Source organism: Rousettus aegyptiacus, unplaced genomic scaffold (genome assembly GCF_014176215.1).
Source record: "Rousettus aegyptiacus isolate mRouAeg1 unplaced genomic scaffold, mRouAeg1.p scaffold_m13_p_17, whole genome shotgun sequence".
NCBI classification, from domain to species: Eukaryota; Metazoa; Chordata; class Mammalia; order Chiroptera; family Pteropodidae; genus Rousettus; species Rousettus aegyptiacus.
The window spans coordinates 32,617,660-32,639,443 of record NW_023416292.1 but is presented as its reverse complement, the minus strand read 5'-3'; the positions used below and the strand labels follow the sequence as shown (position 1 = coordinate 32,639,443).

The window sequence follows — 21,784 nt, the reverse complement described above, 5'->3', positions numbered from 1 at the left end:
AAGACCTTTCCAAAATTCTGGTTTCTGATTTTTCTACTGCACATTGACCAGCTAGTAGAGAAGGCATATGATCTTCAGATTAATTTAGGCTGCATTTAGAAAAACTAGGTAGCCCGTCGCCCCAAACTTCCATTCCTTCCGTATGCCTTACGGTTCAGAAATTATTTCTCCAGCTAGAAAGGCAGGCTTCCTCCCACACCGCGGAGGTGGCCGCAGCTCGTGGCGCTCCATTCCTCCCCCCAGGGCCTGGGCTGCTGCGCCGTGGAGCTGGAGCGAGGCCCGCGGGGCTTCGGCTTCAGCCTGCGGGGCGGGAAGGAGTACAGCATGGGGCTCTTCATCCTGCGTCTTGCCGAGGACGGACCTGCGCTCAAGGACGGCAGAGTTCACGTGAGTTGGCCCCTGGACGCGCCCCTTGGTGCTGACAGGACGCGTCTGGAAATAGTTGATGACAGGGGGTGTAGAAAGCTCTTCCGTCACTGAAGCCTGAAAGGCAGGCGCGTACCGTTTCCCCTTCGGACCCGACGGCCGGGCCCCTCTCGTCCGCCACGCCGCGCTGCCCACATCTGCACTTGCGCCTGTCATTCCAGGACGTGGCGCCTGCCTTCGCTGTTCACAGCAGGTGCTCCACGGACACTTGTTGGAAGAATAGAGTAGATGGGTAATGTTCTAGCTCATCAGATGAATTTTTTTTTAATACTGAAGATGCTTTCCCAGAACCTTCTGCTGGGTAGACAGGACCTGGGTGATATGAAACGATGAGCAAACAGTGTAACAGTGTAATTCAGCAGGACAGAAAATGTTAACTTGTGATATAGATGGAAGAGTGTTGAGTCATTGAGTCTCTAAATTTAGTGAGTCTTAAGCTGGTTCTTAAGTCTGGTTTAAATTTAGGAGAAGAAGGTTGTGGGCTCAGGAAATGAGAAATCAGCTAAATGGAAAAGTTCCTATGAGGGACCAGTGTCAGACTTACATGTTTAACATAGAACAAAGTCCGATTTAGAAAATCTTTACATGTTTTCACATGTATTAGATGTAGTCTCAGAAAAGACGCTGTGAGACGGGTCCCACGATCCCCCCTTACAGACTTAAAACCGCGGTTCGGGGAGACTTGAGTCGCTTGCTGGCGGCAAGTGCTGCGACCGAGGCCCGTCGCCCCCTCAGCCCAGTGTGTGTGCTTCCCATGGCTGCCCGCGGCGTGTGTCCGTTAGGTTTTGACTCCTTTGGGAGCATGTAGGTTCTTAACAGGTTATGAGATTAATGAGGCAATGTGTTAGAAACGTTATTTGTAACTTTAATACATTTTTAGTAGATGTTTTAAAAACCACAAGATTGTCTTAAAAATAGTGACTTTTTTTTAAAGGAACATAATTTTTCCCTTCTTCCTACTTTTCTCCTCCTTTTGATTCTATTCTCATTCTTTTCTCTCTTCTTTTCTGCCCCCAATTTTTGCAATATGGACCTGAATTTCTTCTATTAAAAGCTGTATTCCCTATTTTATTATCACATTTAAAAATGTTAAAGTAACAAAGTTGTAAAAGGTGCCATTTTTGGCCGGTATCTTTGTACAGACTGTTACAGAAGGTGTTCCCTCTCCAAGGGCTTATCGCATAAATCTTAAAGCCATGGCTGCCTTCTCCTTCCCCCCAATTTAGCTTTAAAGTTAAACAAAAATGACACCTGGTGGCAAATCTGTTCAATTACAAGTTTTATTGTACTCTGTTGAGCTAAAACAATACTATGCAGGTTTGGACAGTAAATTTAAGCTAAAGAATGTGATTGAAATAATAACTTCAATGTTCTACACCCAAAGCATGCTGCAAATACTGTCTACTATAATCTTCATTCCTCTAATTACATATCTAGTGCTAATTTATCATCTGTATTTCCTCATGAAAATGGCTTAAGAGAAATCTGGCTGCTCATTTTTGTCTCACTTACATATTCTGAGGATAAGAGTTCTTATTTCCTCCATGGTTGTCATCGAAGTCGTTGCTTTTAAATAAGTATTCATATTAATGGCCTCCAAGGTGAATTTTTTTCAGTTTTAATCTGAGTATTTGAGTCTTGATTTCAAGATGCCTACATTTTACTTTCTAGGCATATAAAACTCTCCCATGTAGGATGTTTTCTCTTCCTCATGCTACCGTGTGTCTGCTCACCTCTAGCATGACAGCACTGTGACGAGTTAAATAGTCCACAGATGGGAGGTGCTCAGCAAGGCTGAGCCGCTCTCGAGTTGGCTGCAGAGTTTCATGTTGGTCCTGTCACTGTCCCCCCTAGGTTGGTGACCAGATCGTTGAAATCAACGGAGAACCGACGCAAGGCATCACACACACTCGCGCGATCGAGCTCATTCAGGCTGGTGGAAATAAAGTTCTTCTTCTCTTGAGGCCAGGGACTGGCTTGATACCTGACCACGGTAAGTGAGGTAGCTCAGGTGTAGCTGAAAAGTTAGGGAGGGGGCAGGAGGAGGGAAAAAAAAATGTCTGAGTCAAAGGTAAACACCAGAACCATCTAGTTATATACAGCATAATTATAAATACTGGTATAGAATAAGTGGCTTAGGGCAAGACTTGTTGGAATGGAATATAGGCTAAGCTAATTTAAGTGGAAACAGTTGCTTCTTTAGAGAAATGTGCCTAGTGTCTATAGAAAAAGGACATTAGAGGCAAATGATTTGAAAAACATTTGAAATCTTTTCAAATGTTATTTCTCTTAAGTTTGTCTTGATAAGTAGCAAAACTTTAGGCTTTTACGGTCACTTGTCAAAAACAAATCGCGTGTAGCCCCACCTGAAGATTAAGGTATGGGCGCAGTGAGCTCGCAGCTCCTTGGCTCCATGGTGTTTTTGAAATATCACAGTATTAAAGTCACCCTTTTTTGAGTGCAGTTGTCTAGACGTAAGGTGCCACACCACGTGGACCTACCTTGTCCCTTTTGGGTTCCAGCCTGGAACTCTGACCGTAGTACCTGCCACCACCTGCTTGTAAAGCATACGTTCCCGGTGACCTCTTTGCTAACTGCGCTGTGATTTTTTTTTACATAGTCCTAGGCTTTTTCTCTTCCTTCTTCAGGTTTGGCTCCTTCCGGTCTGTGCTCCTACGTGAAACCTGAGCAACATTAAGGCTTTCAGGGCTTTTCTTGGTCTTTCCTTAAAAAGACTTGGTAAATTTGCATGTCTTGTAAATCACTTCCTCCTTTTTTAATTAAAAATGGTGCTATTAAATACATCTACTTCTCTCTTCTGCACTTTTCAGTTTCCTTTTGACATTAAATTTGACAGCTTAATACAAGACAATTCTATATGCCCATGACCTCATTCTGGTTTCACAGTTCGGTCTCCTTTACTAGTGATTTTGGCATATCCTTAAGCTGTATTTCCATTGATAGTAGCTAAGTAAGCCTCTTAGACCAGGTAATTTGGTCTAATTTTAAGTTTTTTTTTCTGGGCTTTACTACTTAAACATTATCTATTACTAATTATACATAAGTAATTGGAAAAATGAATACTGTTACTTTGTGTATATGTAAACAACCTACCTTTAATGTACAAGTACTGCTGTCTGTACCTACCTGCCTTAATAGAGAGATATGTAAATGTATATAAATATGAAATACTGATTCAGGTTGTTTAAGCAGTCAGTACAAGTCTAAGGGCTGTCAAAGTTCAAAACTTATTGTTCCTGTTTACAATTCTAAAATTTAACAATGTTCTACTCAAATCACTTTTCTTTAGGTCATTGGGATATTACTAACCTTCCATCTTCAAATGTGATTTATGATGAACAGTCACCATTTCCCCCACCTTCACCTCCTGCTTCCATGTTTGAAGAGTCTGCCATGCCAGCAACTGAAGGATCTGTGCTGAGAGTTCAGGTATGTGAAAAGGCAGAAGACTCCAGGGACATTGCACCTGAAAAGAAAAGCACTTTAAATGAAAACCAGTCTCTTCTCCAGAAAAATGTGAGCAAAAGGGATCCACCCAGCAGTCTTGGGCACAGTGACAAGAAAAATCTCTTAAAAGCAGAACATGGAGTTACACAAAGAGGGAGGTCTATTAGTCCCAAAAAGTCAGCCAGTCACTACTCAGAGGAACATTTAGAAAAGATTCCCAGTCCTCTAAAAAATGACCCCAAGAGACGACCCAGAGATCGATCACTGAGCCCCAGGAAAGGGGAGACTAAAAGTTGTCAGAGCTACCCTCGGGAAGGTTCTGGACATGATCATGGCAGAAAAAGCAGAGGACGGTCTTCAAGCCCAAAGCAGCAGAAAAAACCCGAAGGAAACAAAGACCAACCAAATGCCGAGGCCAAATCCTTAGCACCTGAGAGTCGGAGAGCAGGGAGCCGCGCAAGGGACAATGCCGAGCAGATCTCGAACGGGAAAGAAAAACTGGCTGTTATCAGGAAGGATGCAAAGCAGAGTCCGCCTGGAAAACACAGAACAAGGTCACCAGAGAAAAAGAGTAAGAGAACAGATGAAAAGTCTCTTTCCTCCAAAAAGACTAATAATCCTGCTAGCAGAGTAGTATCTGAAAATGAAAAAGGAAAGAGAGGAACCGTAGGAGAAACGAGTTCCAGTAAAGATAAAATAGAAAATGTCAAAACGTCAGAAAAGAAGGTGAAGCAGGAACCTGAGGAAAGAACAGTTTCAAACAGAATGGAAGATCACAAAGGAAGAGAACCAGAGGCAAAGAAAACAATCACCCCGGGGCCCTGGAAGGTGCCCAGTGCAAGTAAGGCCGCGGGCACCGCTGCTGCGGCTGAGAAACGGCTGTGACCTTTAGCACAAAACAAAGGAAACAAGTCGTAATCTTTTCTTACTAAAAAGCACCATTTTTCAAAAGAAAAAAGGTAATCATCTTCAAAAAATTCTGAAACACATATACGTATAATTTGATTTGAGCATCAAGTCCCCTAGGCTGCATGACAGGCCTTCAGGTTTGCTGAGAACCCACTGACCCCCTGGGCTGGCTGCCCAGCTCGTCGTCATGAGTGTCTGAACACGTGACGTATGTCGATACTAACGAGATGGTCACAGCTCTGCATTTGTGCCCGGTTATCTACTGCATCATGTCGTTTTCTCCTTATTACTGAGATATTTCCACAGTAATAAAAACGTTAGGCTCAGCTTGGAAGTTGATATTCCAAATAGCATGTTGCATGTTTACAGAGAGAAATATTTGAGTCCTTACCGGAGAGATTGTTGACGCACCATTAAAGATGGTGGTTGCCTCTTCTAACAGCTACCGATGATGTCCCAGTTTAAAAACAACTGAAACATCACTACTGTAAAGGGGGAAAAAAAAAATGTAGTTAAATAGTGACACTGTTTTATGGTTTTGCATTTTAATTCGGCCAGGTAAGGTATTTCAAATAACTGTTAAAGATATTACTTACAATTGAATGTTCAAAATGAGAAAGTACTGAGTTTACCTACTGTGTTATCCAGCCCTGATGTAATTATAGGATCTCAGATCACGCAGTTATTTCATTATAAAACCACAAAGAAGCATGTGGAAGTAGTGCTTAATGCTATTTGAAAGAACTACCAAATTTCTATTTCTGGATATTTTGGTTATACCTCCTACTAAGTCATTAGTCGTTACTAGATAATCCATATTTGAAGAGTCAAAATATCTTGTGTGAAAGACTTAGTCATGAGACTAGATTCACAGTCCACTGCCGAGTAAAGTGCCAGCTCGTCTGGAGGCAGCTGACAAGTCCGGGTGTTTAAGAACAGAACCCTTGTCAGACCCGCTCAGCAGGTAAGGACAAACATTGTGACAGACCGTTCTTGCTAGATCTCAATTTTACTTTCTAGCTACGTTAACCTTCTCGTTTAACAAGAAATGGAGGCTAAACGTCTGCTTAGCTTATACAGATTTTCAGAGTTTCTTAAGTCTAAAGATGTTTAGTGGAAGGGAAAGACAGTTTTTAGTTCCATAAAATAGATCTGGCTTTTTCCGTATCCTGAAGCAGCGTCAGTGGCATCTATAAATAAAGAAACTTCTCAGAATAAAACCATCCTATGGAGTATTTGAACATACTTGTTCTGTCACCCTGGGTTCATCTCGTTATTGTGAAACGCATCATGTCCAGGTCCTTCCCTCTCAGAGTCTGACTGTGAAACTCTTTAATGTAAAACGGAATCAGCTCCTGTAGATAAGACATGCTTCCCAGAGTAAGATTTTTGAAATCCCCTTTTCATCCAGAACTATATTTACCCCTGTATTGTAACTACCTGAATAGACCAAGATTAGGAGGCTTGATAAATGCTAAGAATTTAGTACCACAGAAATGATTTATTTTCCCTGTAGTCCACAATTAGTGATAAAAAGCCTATTTTTATTGTTAACTGTGACATAACTTTGATGTCATATGTTGTCAGTCTGATGTGGCTCTTTTCCTTTCTATGTAACCTGTCACTGTACTGATTATATATTGACTTAGCAATGTGGCCTTGGAATGCTAAGCAAAATATGGATGTACTGGTTGTAAATGTTTATATATTGTACAGTACCTTTATATATACACACTTGAAGTTCTGATTAGAGAAAGAGATCTGTAAATCGCTCGTTATTTTTTATATAGATATTAAAAAAAACAAAAAATGATTCATGGCCTCCATTTCTTCTACTGTTAGGCTTATTTAATGTTGCTTTCTATCTGTAGAGCTAATTCTCATCATGGTCCGAGTCCTCACCTAGATTTGGTCCTTCCACGTAGCACAAACAGCCCTACAAGCAGGAAGACCCTCATTGTGATGACTGTGTTAAGCTTACAATTGGTTTGAGTTAATTAAATATACCTACTTTATATCTTCCATTGTAAAGAAAAGAGCTTTGCATAAGCTCGTTTCTAATGGCTAGAGTAGTATAACTCCAGTTACGACAGGGTCACAAAATTCTGTCTCATCAGAATCTGGCATTTCTAGAGATAACACTTTTAGAATGAAGTTCTGACTTCTTGGTATGAATAATGCCTAAAACCTATTTCAAGACCAAGGTTAATACTTTTGAGGAGAAAAATTAACTCCTACCATTGCGTGAACTCCCACTAGGAATGAAACCCTCGCCCTGCAATGGAGAGGGTGTTGCAGGAAAGGCAGCTAAACGGTTTTTGTTCGTTTAGTGGACATATTTCCTTCCTGATCACGACAGCAGAAACAGTTCTGGGAAACTCACATGGTCTCACTGGAAAGACTGGACTCAGCTCCTACAATATTGTCTCCTAACCTAGTTACATCAAACGTTGTTGACCCAGTAGCGTTTGGACAGAGTCAGCTCCTGTCTCAGACGTCCCCGACACAGGAGAGCATTTGGCTTTTTGTTGCTACACGAGACTATCTTAGTATTAGAAAAGGAAACAACCAAGATATTCTCATGTAGAAAAAGCCAAATGCTTTTAAACATGTGAACACATGAATTTCATGTTTAGTAGGTCAAACATGCAGAGAACTGGGTTTTAAGAAAGCCAGGAGTATGCAAATTAAACTGTGTGACAGTCAGACTGATGGCTTCCACAAAGATGTGTGAGCTGAAGCTCGGTCCACACTGTGCCCCTGGGGCTGCAGAACACGAAATGTGATGTTTTGGTCTGGTGCTAAGAACACATCAGACATCAGAGCAACTTTTTATGTCCTCATGGCATGCGCTGATGCCTAAGAGCTATCTGTGCTTTTAAAACAATAATAGGTTTACTCATTTAGACAGCTCTTTACTAGTCATGTTATTAAGGTCTATCAGCAATACGACAACTGCTTTAAAGCATGCCATACTTATTACATGATATCTATTATCTTTGCTCTAGTTAACCGAGTAAGTTTAAGATACCTACCAGCTTGGATCTGTTTTGATGTTGCAAGTAGAGCCTTAAGAAGTGTAAGAAGGGAGTACGAAGGCCTAAGAATGGAATCCTGTCTACTAGAGAACTCGAGTCTTTCTCAATATACATTTAAAATGCAAAAACATAGCCAAAGGCTTTAATTTAGCCTAATCCTATATTTTGACGAAGAATCCTGTGGGTATTTGTCTATTTTACAATGTGTCCATTAAAGTCAAGCAGAACTATTAGCAAATACACAAATCAAGAGCCTTATTTTGTCCTTAATAAATAATTGTTACCTTATACAGCTTGTAGGGCCAGGACGAGCTGCAGGGAAGGAACTGAAGCGTCGCGCATTTGTGAAATTCAAACTTCATTATTCAGGATGGGTATCGATAACTGCAAAGAGCAAAAAATTACTTTAAATGACTAAATACATTGTAGACGAGACTAAGTTTAATGAGTTTACTTCTTGATAACCCCAAATCACATGTTCTGTTTGAAAGTGAGACCCATTTGGCCCATTATTAGTATGCAGGTCTAAAAAATTTCAAAAATGAATTTTATTAACTTGAAATGTTATTTTTACAGTGCATAGGTCCACTTACCTCTAAATACAATGAATCAAAAATAAAAACATCCATCAGCTTATACTTTGTGACACATACTGGTATTGAGAATTTTTCTACATGTCTCTGGAAGTCAAGAAAACCATATCCCAATTAGGCAAGTACTTGGTTATTCAACTTCTCAGTGTTTAGATTATACATGGACCATCATGTACATATTGAGGAAGTCTGAGGTTACACTTCTAGCAATTTTAGGAGGGCTAACTTTTCCTAATACGACAAATTATAAAATTAAGGGAACATAATATAACCATAATATAAAATTATGGTTATTGCTATTCCAATAAAATGTGTGAATAGCCTGTTCTAGTTCTGTTTTTACAACTCCATTTAGTTTCTCAGCAAAGGTAAACATTAAAGCATATTATATCTCACTTCTTTTGGGGGATCAAAAGCCCAAGTTCTAGAAATTATTATACCAGGATAAATGAAGCACTGAGGATAGGAGAACCACCAAGTTAAATTCCTCCATCCTAACAGGAAAAAAAAATTGCACGAATGGTAAATTACTTGAGGTCTATTCTTCATTCATTCTACAGATTTATATCAAGTATCCATTATGGGGTCAGTTACTTACCGTTCTGCATTCTGGGGATCTAGGAGTGAATTAAAAAAGTCTCTGCCTTAAGGGACTTGCATTCTAGTGAAGGACAGAAACAGGAAAAAAAAAATAATCAGATTGCGACTAAGTGCCATGAAGGAAATGAATGGGGCTATATAACTGACCAGACAGATAAGATGTGGAACTACCCTAAGCTGGGCCATCAGAGAAGGGCCTGCCAAGGACACCGCTGAGAAGCTACTCAAGGGAGAACCTAGAAAAGCATTCGGGAATTTGGTATCGTGGCGCACAGAGGAGGCCCGGGTGGCGGTAGGGCATGGAGGAGGTGGAGGTGGAAAGGGAAGCAGGCGTGATGACGAAGGACCCCGGAGGCCACCGCAGGGGAGCCAGGCAGGGCTTCTGTACTGATACAGTTTCTGTTTTCCTAAGTTCATTCATGGGGCTGTGGAGAACCGACTGTGGGAGGCGAGAACGGAAAGGGAACAGTGGTCAGCAGAGTAGCCCAGGGGAAAAGGAAGGAGAAGGAGGCTTCACCTAACAACGGTGGGATGTAGAACCGGCACAGCTTGCTGGTAGATTAGACACGGAATAAAAAGGGAACCGAGAACTTACCGTAAGCCTTTGGCTTGAGCAACTGGGTAAACTATGTTCCATTTAGTAAAGTGAGAAAAACATCTACTCTTCCACCTTAAACAACTGAAGGGGGAATAAAAGGAAAGATATATGTGGGAAACGGGTTTTGGGTGTTGGACAACAGGCTGACAGAATAGCGGGGTCAGGTGAGCTGCGCCCCATGACCGCCCAGGTGACTGCTCTGAGGCGGTTTCCTTTGTGGTGCAGGAAAGGGGAACCCAAACCGAACGAAGCAGTCTTACTGTGTTCAGACAAAGCATTTGGGGAGGCCAGGGCAGCTCGAATCTTCAGGACAGAGTACCAAAGAGCTCCAAAAATGTGCAAGGGACTTACCTTCCAAGTCTTTAAGTGAGTACTGATCAGCCCAAGGAAGGGGAAGAATCACCGAAAAGAAGCAGGCAGAAAAATTCTTGAAGGGAGAACGGTTCATGTGCTCACCATCAGATTGGAAAAACGTCATAATGAACAGGGCATCGGGATACTTAGACAGACACTGCTTCAGTAACGGACAAAGGCAGCCCTAGACTAAATGCTGCTCTAGCAAAGTTTAAAAGTAAGTCTTGAAATGAACAAAGTGTTTCCAAGTGACTACATTCCAAAACAAAGAATATACATACAGACAAAACCCCGACACCCAACAATGTAAAATTCACATCCAATAAAAAGTGACCAGGCATGCAAAGGAGGAAAATATGACCCAAAATGAAGAAAAAAATATCAATAAAAACAAACCCAAAAATGACCAAGATGAGGATGCCAGCATTATGGCAGAGTGAGGAGATGCCTTTGTTTCTCATCTTAAATTTACAAGTCGGACAACTCAACAAAGGATCCCCTGCTCAACACACAAAGAAGTCTGAGAGACCCACGCACTGGAACATCCGAAGGTGGACAGATAGGAACAAGTAGGGGAGGACAGGGGAAGGACAGGAATGGGTACTGCAGACGCAGCATGGTCACTGCGGCTCCTGTGACCACCATAATGGTGGAGAAGTCAGCTGAAGCCCTCATGGTTTGGATTGTAAGAGGGGCAGAAGCAAGTCCCCCAGGAAAAGGCATCTCCTTTCCCCCCTCCACACCGCAGCAGACCCTGGTAGAGGTGGCTGGCAAGCACTTCCTAAACCGAAATGATGCCATTCCACTGTGATTCCACAGGCACAAATAGAGCAGGTTAGAAAAAAAACAACTTGTGCTGTAACACCATCTACTGAAAAAAGTACCCTATCAACCTACATTGTAGGAAGCAGAACAGTGTCTAAACAAAAGTGCACAGGCAGAGAAGCAATCCATAAAATACTATAAATCAAGGTACCATGGGAGCGCAAACAAAAAATGAGAAGTGCAGAAACCAAACTCAGTGTCATGGAAGACTGTGACTTAAATGACAGAGAATTTAAGACTGCAGTTGTGAAGAAGCTCAATCAGACGAACTCAAAAAGGCAGATCGATGAGCTCTCAAAGAAAATTAATGAACAAATGGAGTATTTTACCGAAGAGATTGAAACTATAAAAAAGAAACAAATTCTGGAGCTGAAGAACTCGATGAGATGAGAAATGTACTCGAGGAGCACTGAAAACAGAGCAGACCAGACAGAAGACAGATGTAGCGAGCTCAAAGACAGGAACCTAGAAATGGCCCAGAAGGGAGGGAGAAGAGAGAACTGAGAGGTTCAAAAAATGAAAGAACTCTTTGAGAACTATCTGACTCCATCACAAAGAGCAACATAAGATAATGAGTAGACCAAAAGGAAAAGAGAAGGAGAAGGGAACAAAGAGCCTACTCAAAGAAATAATTGATGAAAACTGCCCAAGCCTATGGAAGAAACTTCAGAGGAAGCTAACAGAACATCTAATTTTACTAACTCAAAAAGACGTTTTCCAAGACACATTATAGTAAAACTGTCAAAAATTAATGACAAAGATTTCTCAAGGCAGCCGGGAAAAAAAGACTTACCTACAAAGGAAACCACATTAGATTATCAGATTTTTCAGTAGAAACATTAGAATCTAGCGAAGCTGACCTTAGATATGAAGGATAAAGATTTTCCCAGGCAGACAAAATCTGAGGGAATGGCCAAGACCTGCATTCCGAGAAACGTCGGAAGCTCTTCTAATGGAAAAAGACAAAAGTAAACAAAACTTTGAGTAAGATGACTTTACAGTGGTCTCCAACCTTTTTGGCACCAGGGACCAGTGTGCCTGTAAGAATCTAATGCCCGATGATCTGAGCTGGAGCTGAGGCGGTGATGCTAACACTGGGCAGTAGCTGCAAATACAGATGAAGCTTCGCTCGCCCGCCCGCCCACCACATACCTCCCGCTGTGCAGCCCAGTTCCTAACCCCTGGTCTGTGGCCCAGGGACTGGGGATCCCTGGACTGACAGACAGATACAGGAAACTGCGAATACACTTCAGAATAGGATACTAAACAATTATAACAAAGGTTAAAGGGGGCATTAAAAGATAACTATAATTACTACAATTTAGTAATGAATGTGCAATATCAAAAGAGATAATTTGTGACAATCAAACCAAAAAAGGGGAGGCGAAGGACTGAATGTGCACAGGTGAATAAAGATAAGCAGTAACCAGAGGGAAAAGGGCTGTTGGATCAGCAAACTCTAGCCCATGGGCCAAAGCTAAAGGTGCCCATTTTTTTAAAGTTTTAATAGAACATACACAAAATGAAAACAAATGATAGCTACATAATGTCCCTATTTACTGTCTCTATTACAAATATATGTATTATGTTAAATGAGGTAAAGAAAAGAAATAGCATGTTAAGGAGAAACTTATGAAAGATATAAAAAAAATTGAACTTCTATAAATGACAATTCACTGGGTAGAATTAACAGAAAAGTAGTGCGGAAGAATAGGTTAGTGAACTTGAAGGCACAGAATAGAAACTATCTAAAACTAAAGAAAAAGAAAAAAAAAGAATGGGAAAATGTATAGTACTTGAATAGGCTGTGGGACAACTTCAAGCAGCCAAGCATACATGCAAATTGGAATGCCAAGAGGTAGATGAGTGGGATATAGAAAACTTAAAAAATAGCCAAAATTTTTCCAAATCTGATGAAACTATAAACCCACAGATCCAATAAGTGCAACAAAACCCAAGCACACACACGAAAATGAAAACATTACCAGTACACATTGTAAATTGTACAAATTCAATGATAAAAACCGTAAAAGCAGCCAATTATTTTTTTTAAAAGAATGAGCAGACTTCCTGTCAGAAACAATGCAATCCAGGAGGCAGGAGAGCAACATCATCTTTAAAACTAGAATTTTATACCCAGCAAAAATGTGTTTCAAATGTAAAGATTCAAAAATCTTTTTCAACAGGGTGGGCCTGTACACCTTGCTAAAAAGATTGATTTTTATTTGCAAAGTAATAGTGAGCCATGAATGGGTTCTAAATTATGAGGCTTGCTTTTCAGAAAAGACACATTAGCTTTTTGAGAACAGATTGAGCTTAAGGTACAGGGGTGCTATGCATATGTAAGAGCAGGAGAGCAGAAACCTGTTCAAAAAAACAAAGGAAGTTGACTTAGGCTATGGTGGTAGAAATGGGGTACAGAAGAGTGGACTGATTAGAAAAATATCTAGAGAAAAATTATTCAAAGGCTTGGTGAGTAGATGTGAGATGAGGAGTAAGGAGGCAAGAATGATTCCCAAGTTGCTGACATGAGCAACTATACTTATAATTTTACCCACTTGAAAAATAATTTAAACCAATTATACATCAAAATCATCACTGAAACAACCCACAAGAGTAAACTATGCCAAATACTACATTTAAACTAGAGAACTCACAGTGTAAAAAACTGCAAATTAAAAATAGAACGGCATTTTTTGTAGGAGAAAAAAAGGCATCAGTCTTTGTCTGAAATCTACACTGAGCTCAGTCTTGCATTTGAGACAATTTCTATTGTTCCTTATGGAAAATAGTAAAAGCATGATTTTTCTGAGCCACTTCCCGAGACACTGAAGTGCCTTTACAAGAACAGATCCTTCTAAAGGTAAATCACTATAATGGAATTTTATTTTTAAAAAAAATTGTGACTCATGCAGCATTCAGAATGGCTGCGTATTTTTGCTAATCCACTTCTAGTTCAACAACTTTGCTTCCTATGTTTCTATCTTCACAGTTGAGTCTACAGGTGAAAGATTTTTAAAGAATTCTAATAGCAATAACAAATATTTATTGTAGGTTTACTAAGTTCTAAGTACTTTATCCTGTGCTAAGTATCTTACAAGATAACCTCATTTAACCTTAACGACCTTGTTAGGTAGTTATTATCCCCATTCAACAGGTAAGGAAATTGAGGTACAGAGAGGTTAAATAAATTGCCCCAGATTATAATCTAGTGAGTGGCAGAACCAAGAATACAAACATAGAAATGTCCATCCTCAATTCCTGGTTTCTTGAGAAATTTACCTTTAAAATTCAAAAATGTTCCTGTGTATTAGGATATGAGTAACCAAAAAAATGATTTTGCATGAATACAGGTCTACCTCGGAGATAACGTGGGTTCAGTTCCAGACCACTGCAATACAGCAAGTCATAATCATTTTGCTGGCAGAGGGTCTTGCCTTCAATTTGTAAACAAAAAAACACAATAAAGCGAGGTAAAATGAGGTCTGCCTGTACACACTTTACATATAAAACTAAATTTCTAATGTATATAAAGTTCACAAAATCTTACCGGTAAAATGTTCAGGCTTTCAATTCGCCTCAACAGGTTCTTCAAAACAGGTAACAATGCGTAAGAATTACAAGTACACTACTATAGTTTTCATAAACATTTGTATATGCCTGTGTCTGTAACAAAGAATGCTGATACGTGACTCTAAATCATCAAAGGCGTAGTTTCCCGAACACAGACACTGAGGACCTGAAATTATACTAACGGTTAGATACATTAAATTGCACAACACTTAGTAACAGGGAACATGGCTCAGATGGTTTCTATGGAAACCACGCTGGATGATGGGCCTGGATGAGTATACACATACTTAAATCTCTCACACTGAATTACACGGCACATTATATGCATAACTCTTCTACTAACAACTACACAGTTACTAGGTTAACTTCAAAGTTGCGAAGTAATTAAAAATTCCTCCATAGTTTCACAGAAACTCAGTTTAAAATGTTATTTTTTTTCCTTCAATAAAAAAAGCTTAGAAACTGCAATTCTCCAATAAAGTTATTTTATTTGGGTTCAACCTAAAATAGTTTAAATTAGATCTGTGTTTACTAGAGGTATGGAATCTCCGATTCTATAGATTGTAATACAAAAGTACTGATTTGCATACTTCCAATAAAGCATATTTGCTTCATGCTTTGGGCATCTACCATAGTTACCCAAAAGACTATTTTCATTCAATGTAACTGTCACAGCGCTGAAATGTTCAGATTCAAGTCCTTAACTTAGAAAGTTGTCCTTGTGTTACCATAACACATAGTCTTTAGTCTCCCGACTATTCACATTGTTTGAAAACTATGAAAATACAAGTTTTTAGCAGGCTTGCCCAGTTGGAAAAGGCCTGGCTCCTCTGAGAACACCGTGATTCATTTGGTTAGGCAGAGCGAGGGCACCAGTGTGTTCGGACAAGCAGGTGGGTATCTCGCAGTTCCTCCAGACGTCACGCTCCTTCATGAGCAAGTGCTGATGCCGGCAAAGGAAGCAAGTCCACACACGTGACTCAGCTCAGGATTTAATTTTCCACAGCTAAGAAAGAAAAATCACCAAAATTAGTGAGTTGTATGACAAACAGGTGGGGTTTATAGGCACACATACGTGATTATGAGCCAAGAACCCTTTACATAAGAAGAAAAAGATCAACTCTGGCAATAGCAACCACAGAACACCATGGAGGAAAAAAAAAAAACCTTAAAAATTTCCAGGATCAAAAGTGATATACTGCGGTTCATGGGTTTTGATTTTCATTCATTCTGCCTCTGTAAGTGTCCCAAGATCATAGGGAGATCCTTACCCAATCCATGCTACTAACTTGACAGATTCAAACTTGATTTTTTTGTTCCATTCGAGACCACAGTCTATTGTACTTGTGTAAAATGAGAAAATCTAACCCGAGAAGCCTGTGCATCACCAATCCAAACATCTAGTTCTTTACTTCAAGAGTTATTTCCATGCCACTCTGACCCTCTGTCTCTCTCTCTGTGTCTGTCTCTGTTTCCCTCTCACATACACACGGAGTGAAGAATAAAGATGATTATGTATAGTGATTTTTAAGACTAAGGCAGATGCCCCAGAGTGGCAGTCATATACTCACTCGTATATTAAATCCTAGAAGATCGCTTATAACACCTGAGACAGCAGAAAGGATAACTACTCGTGTGATATTGTAGATTAAGGGGTTCATCGTCAGCCCGTACAGTCGGAATGGCGTGTCCAGCTCCTACGGAAACATGAAAGAACCGAGGTGAGATGCGTGGTTTCTCAGTAGCTATCAGTGATTCTGGGCTGTTTTTTAAGTCTTGGGTGAAGATGAATGTTTGAGGCAGTCTTTCCCTAATGTTCAGTAGCTACCTTTAGACACCTGTAGTGAAGTTCACCTACTTTTCCACTAGCTAAATTTTTTAAGATGAATTCGAGCAATATGTTATTTGTGATTTTTATTTTAAATGTAATTAAAGAAATGTGACAGACATCAGCGATCAACAGAATCTGGGTAACAAGACCAGAAATTTTTTCTTATACAGTCATTAACCCAAAACTATGAAATTGGCATTTTGCCTCCACACAGCCTTCCCCAAGAAGCAAAGCACTGACTTAATTTAAATGGCAGTCAACGGGTATCACAGGATACTACTTACTTTCAACAATTTGGTGGACAGTTTTAATACATTGTTTACTAGAGTAAGCTGTTCTTTCTTATTTGGCTTTTTTTCCATCTTAAGATATAAGTTTATCTAAGGAAGGAATAGAGATTAAGGTAAATGTCATAGAAAAAGATGTATACTCATTAAATCTGTCAGATTTTGAAAACCATGTTTTAGAGTAAAATAAATTTTGAAACTCCAGCAGCTATTTCTACAGAGTGCCTATGTCATGTACCCCAGCCCCCATCCAAAATCAGTCAAGTTTGGCACGCACACACACACACACGCACGCACAAAAGCTATTGAGTGAAAAAAAAAAGTGATGAAGCAATTTAAATAGCAAAACAATGAAAAATTTAATATTAATTATAACATAACAGACAGTAAACTCCTTGAGTTCAAAAATAATATATTATTCATCTTGGTATCCCCCAAATAATCTAACATCCTTATTAAACATTTTTGGAATGAAAGAAGATAGCTGTTTTTAACTTAATTCCTTTTTCTTTTCCCTTATAGGAAGAATTCTCCACTATAATTCTAAGGCAAAATAAAGAACTAATGATACTAAATGGTTTTATTTAACACTTACAGACAAACATGAAATTAAAACTTTATACTACTCTGTATTTATAAGAAACATTTCTCAATGTTAATAGCTATTTACATAGTAAAGGGCAACTACTTTCCAAATACTGAATGTATTTTATGGGTGATACAGAAGAAATCCAAGAAGCTCATTCAACATACTTAAATGGCAAGAATTCTAGAGATCTAATACTTGGTGTAGAATGTAAGATTAAAAGGATGCTCTCTTCTCACCAATAAAAAAAACCTTTATAGTATACAGTATATTTTCAGTCCATTCAATCCTGGGAGCAGGTAAGGAAGATACTATCCTCATTTTGTAAGGAGAAAACGATTACATAGTGGCAAAGTGACCTGTAAAATCATATGGCTAGAAAGTGATAGAATCTGGATTCAACCCTGAACCTTCTGCACAAATCGTATTATGTCATCTCTAACCATTGAACCAAACTGACAGGGACCAATCAATACCTGCTCAGTAAGTAATATTGAAACATTGCTGTATTTCTTATTGGTTTCAGACCCCAATGAGGCCAGGCGCAGTAAGAAAAGTAGTAAAGCTGTTTCCCAGATCAAAAACTCCCAATTATAAGCATCGTTCAGAAAAGTTTTATGTCCTTGGAGAACCTATACAAAGGACCAAAAAGAAAAGTTTTTCATTTGTCTTAAAATTTATAATTATTCCTTTACACTAGCAATGTAACAACATCTGCAAGATATCACTATTTTAATACTCAAAGCAGAAGTTTTAACTCATAAGGTATCATCTATTTAATTAGTCATTATGTATTTCTCTACATTTACTAGATTTTCTCCTTGCATGAAAGAACACAGGTCTAGAAGTAACAAATGAGGAAAACCTAATAAAATAAGACAAACGCATTTCCAGCTTCTTTAACCACCAGTGTACCCACTCATCTCTCTTTCCCATGTCCATTTGTCCCCTCATCTCCACCTCCCTTAGCCAATTCCGCTGCCTTGCAAGACTCTTATTTACTATCCCCCCTGATTTTGACTTGCTCCAGCCGTGGTCTGTCACAGCATCCTGCTGGTCCCACTGATGCCCACTGACCTTTCTTCTCCGAAGTCCACCACTGATAACTCAGGTTTTCAGTTCTAATTTCCAAAAGAGGAAATATGTTTTGCTTAGTCTAAGTCAGGTGTTCACTCCTACCAATTAGTTATAATTAGGGGAGAAAAAGTAACAACTGGGGGTAACCAAGGCCCACCTCTTCAGCAAGTGATACAATTTTTTGTGCAGTTATAGATAACTTACATACAAACAACAGCCAAACTGTCATAAACCCCAAATAAAGAACAACTCTTAAAACCAGCCAGAGAAAAAGGACATTACTTTTAAAAGAGCAGCCATAAAAATAGCAGGTGACTTCTCAAGATAAAATATGGAAATCATAAGGCAATAGAATCCCACAAGTTCTAAAAGTAACTGGCAACTTATAGATCTATACCCAGTGATGATATCTACTTCAAACATGATGGTGGCAAAGGGCATTTGAAACAAAAATGAAGAGAAGTCATCATCAGCAGATTCTTCAAATAGGAGGTGAATGAATAATCCAGAGAAAAACAGAAATGCAGGAATAAAAGGTAGTGAAAGGAAGGTATATAGGTAAATATAAGTGAATATTGACTACAAAAACCAATAATAATTTCATCTTGGGGGTTTAAAATTTTTGTAAAATTTAAATGAAGGACATTACAAACACAAAAAGTGAACAGGTGAGATAATGTGTTCTAAGGTCCTGGCATTACTGAGGAAGTGGTAAATTAATAATTTTATTAGACTGTAATCTCTGGGGTTGCTAGCAGTGAAAGAGCATATAACAAGTTAACAGAATTAAATAGAACACTAAAGAATAAAAGATGGCAAGAAAGGACAGAAAAAGGAAAATTGACAAGTAAACCAAATAGGAAACAAACAGTATTTGTAGTTATAATAATTACATTAAGGTGAAATGGGCTAAATGCTCCAAAAACACTAAGACTGAGGCTGAATTAAGAAATAGGCAATCAAAAAGAGAATATGCTGATCACAAGAGACACAACTAAAATGTGAAGTCAAAATAAATGAAATACGGTAGAAAAAGATATGATATGCAAAAACTAGGGAAAAGATAGCTAGTGTAGTTAAATTAGTATCAAATAGTTAGATGTTAAGCAACATTAGAAACATAGAGATTTCATAAGGTTCATTAAAGATAAAATCTGACACTATTCCAGATGAAAGGAGACTAAAGAGACATGACAACCAAGTGTAATATGTAATCCTGAATTGGATCCTGGATTGAGAAAAAAAGTAGCTATAAAGGACATAAAAGTTAATCCGCCAAGATGGATAACACTTCTAAACCTGTGTGCACCCAGTTTCAAAATATATACAGCAAAAATGAACAAAAAATAAAAGGAGGGAAAGATAAATCCACCATCATAGGAGACTCGAACACACCTCTATCAATGGCAGAGAGACTAAGCAAACCAAAGGGGAAAAAAAATGATATAGATTTCAACAACATAACTAATAAACTTAGACTACTTTTTTAATATAGAACATGGATCCTCTAAACAGGATATAAGTTCTTTCAAAGCACTGCTGAAAAAGTTAATACGACTGGATAATAAAGCACATCTCTACATAGTCAAAGGACTGCAAACATTCAGAGTATGTTCTCTGAGCACAGAATTAAGTTTAAACTCAATAAATGGGAAAGTACAAGATAATCCCATAACTCATCATGGAGAAAGCATAGAAGTGCCAAAAAAAAAAAAAAAAAGAGATTCATGGACCGGTCAAAGAACACAGGAAGGGGCTTCAAGGGGTTCCCACGGTCCAAATCTAGGTTAATTTAACATCAAAACAAACATAGTAATAGATTATAACCCACTCAATAAAAATAAGAATACATGGGTCCTTAGTGGAATAAATAACTGAGTGAGGAAAAAAGGAAGAGTCTACCTTAGAGTAACAACTGACAAATGTAGAAGGAACAACAGAGTTAGAAAATCATGACTTTGCCACCATCACAGTATGAGAGCCTTATTATCAGTCAAAATTTACCAACTGAAATTAAATTTGAGGGATGCCAGGGTCTTAAAGGACTTCGAAATTACCCATTTCAAAAGTTAGAAAAATTAACAAGTATTTGAAATAGCTAAAGAAATTTAGACACATTAAAAATATATATACTTAAACACAGTGACATGGTCTCAAACAGGTGTGGAACTTTTACCTGGGCACAACAAATGAAAGCAATTGAAAGTGTCAGCAAGAAGACTGAAGATACGACCACATCGACTGAACGCTGCGGACCCCGTCTCTGTGGGGCGAGACACACAGGTTCACGAGTTAGGCCACCGTCAGAGCCAGCAACGGCCCTTACATCCTGAACACTAAGTTTTACTATGTTAATGTGAAAACAAACGTTTATAAGAAGTTTCTGACCTAGGACTAATATATTTGGACATCTTCAACTTTACTTACGCATTGAAATCCATGCTGTTCCAAATTAAGGGCATGACTGATTCACTGACATATTTATAGCTGGAATATTTACCAAAAAAAATCAAAAAAAGATGCAATACTCAATTTGTCACTCTGCCCTATGAATTTAAATTTTCTTTTCCCTTTCTAACCTCTTATTTACTACCCTCCACCAGCTCTGCAGATGTATCATGTCCAACTTGATGCCCAGCGAGTCTGTCAGCCGCTGACAATCTGTCCAGTGTACAGGACTACACTTCCTAGTGAGCATCCGCTGCTAGCAATTTCAATGAGCACGCTTTCTGCATATTCCTGCATATATTGTTAATTTAAAAAAACTCACCTTTAGAAAGGAACGCAGCGATAACCATATCTTAATGTTCTCTACCTTTTTAAGTCTGAAGTGAGGTATTTCATATTTCCTAGCTTTCCTGGCAGAGGTAATATGGCTGAAGAGTTTTGCAAATAAAAATCTCTAGAGGAGGTTAAAAAAAAATTACAGTGAAATGTACATATGTGTCTCTGTATATTTCTATAATTGCAAACAACATTCCCAGCATATAAAAAATGTTGAAAGGATGAGGTTCTAATCAGTGACCACTAAGACAGGCAATGAAAAGCTCTGTTAGTAGCTCATTGCCCTGTGTCCAAAGCACATGATGCAGTAATATACTTCTTCATGCTCCTGACATTTTCAACAAATATTCTTTGGAGAACTTTCTGAATCCCCAACTTCACAAACAAGTCTTTAGACAGAAGTCCTGCTTACTCCCATATTACATTTCCATTCAAAATCATGTTTTTTACATGTATCACCACTATATTAAGTCCTCGACCCCTAATTCTTATTGAATTTCAATAATTTTAATTCTCATTTGGACTTCTTTCCCAGAAACATTTTCACTTTGAGAGTTACCACACACACTATGGATAAAAAACAGCCAAGGCACCCTGAAGTGCAGGTGCTAAGCAGTGAGCTAGGCTCGCTCACCGGCTAAGCCACTGGCTCTTACATCGGGGCTCAGCGAAATTTCAGATTATAAGTCATCTGTGAATAACCAACATCACAAGTGTTAAACCCACAAACACCAAAGGCCTACTTATCCATCCTTCATTGCCCACATTAACTGTTGGAGAAAAGGAATCATGAGAACAAAGACAACTCAATGGAAGATCACATACGAGAGCAGAA

The 21,784-nt window shown here is 38.9% G+C and overlaps 2 protein-coding genes across 14 annotated transcripts in view; one reads left to right on the top strand and one right to left on the bottom strand.

Annotated features, from left to right (window-relative positions):
- The window catches only part of MAGI3 (membrane associated guanylate kinase, WW and PDZ domain containing 3), a 173,794-nt gene extending 167,178 nt beyond the window's left edge, over window positions 1-6,616 (top strand). Inside the window, exons 19-22 of one of the 2 annotated variants that reach the window (XM_036235067.1) lie at window positions 244-387; window positions 2,281-2,419; window positions 3,075-3,165; window positions 3,737-3,849. In XM_036235067.1, the coding sequence (XP_036090960.1) occupies window positions 244-387; window positions 2,281-2,419; window positions 3,075-3,124 (333 nt within the window). In that variant the 3' untranslated portion in view covers window positions 3,125-3,165; window positions 3,737-3,849. Of the gene's footprint in view, window positions 1-243; window positions 388-2,280; window positions 2,420-3,074; window positions 3,166-3,736 lie in introns of both variants that reach the window. The other variant, XM_016124324.2, reaches the window with a different exon arrangement.
- The window catches only part of PHTF1 (putative homeodomain transcription factor 1), a 54,780-nt gene continuing 34,684 nt past the window's right edge, over window positions 1,689-21,784 (bottom strand). For 2 of the 12 annotated variants that reach the window (XM_036235068.1, XM_036235077.1), the window contains 10 exons: window positions 20,936-21,067; window positions 20,342-20,428; window positions 17,565-17,720; window positions 16,500-16,595; window positions 15,956-16,081; window positions 14,362-15,390; window positions 8,126-9,713; window positions 3,757-5,288; window positions 2,928-3,110; window positions 1,689-2,443 (listed from right to left, as the gene is read on the bottom strand). In XM_036235068.1, coding sequence (XP_036090961.1) covers window positions 15,370-15,390; window positions 15,956-16,081; window positions 16,500-16,595; window positions 17,565-17,720; window positions 20,342-20,428; window positions 20,936-21,067 — 618 coding nt within the window. In that variant the 3' untranslated portion in view covers window positions 1,689-2,443; window positions 2,928-3,110; window positions 3,757-5,288; window positions 8,126-9,713; window positions 14,362-15,369. Of the gene's footprint in view, window positions 2,444-2,927; window positions 3,111-3,756; window positions 5,289-8,125; window positions 9,714-14,361; window positions 15,391-15,955; window positions 16,082-16,499; window positions 16,596-17,564; window positions 17,721-18,165; window positions 18,210-20,341; window positions 20,429-20,935; window positions 21,068-21,784 lie in introns of those variants that run through there. The other 10 variants (XM_036235075.1, XM_036235074.1, XM_036235070.1 and 7 more) reach the window with 10 other exon arrangements.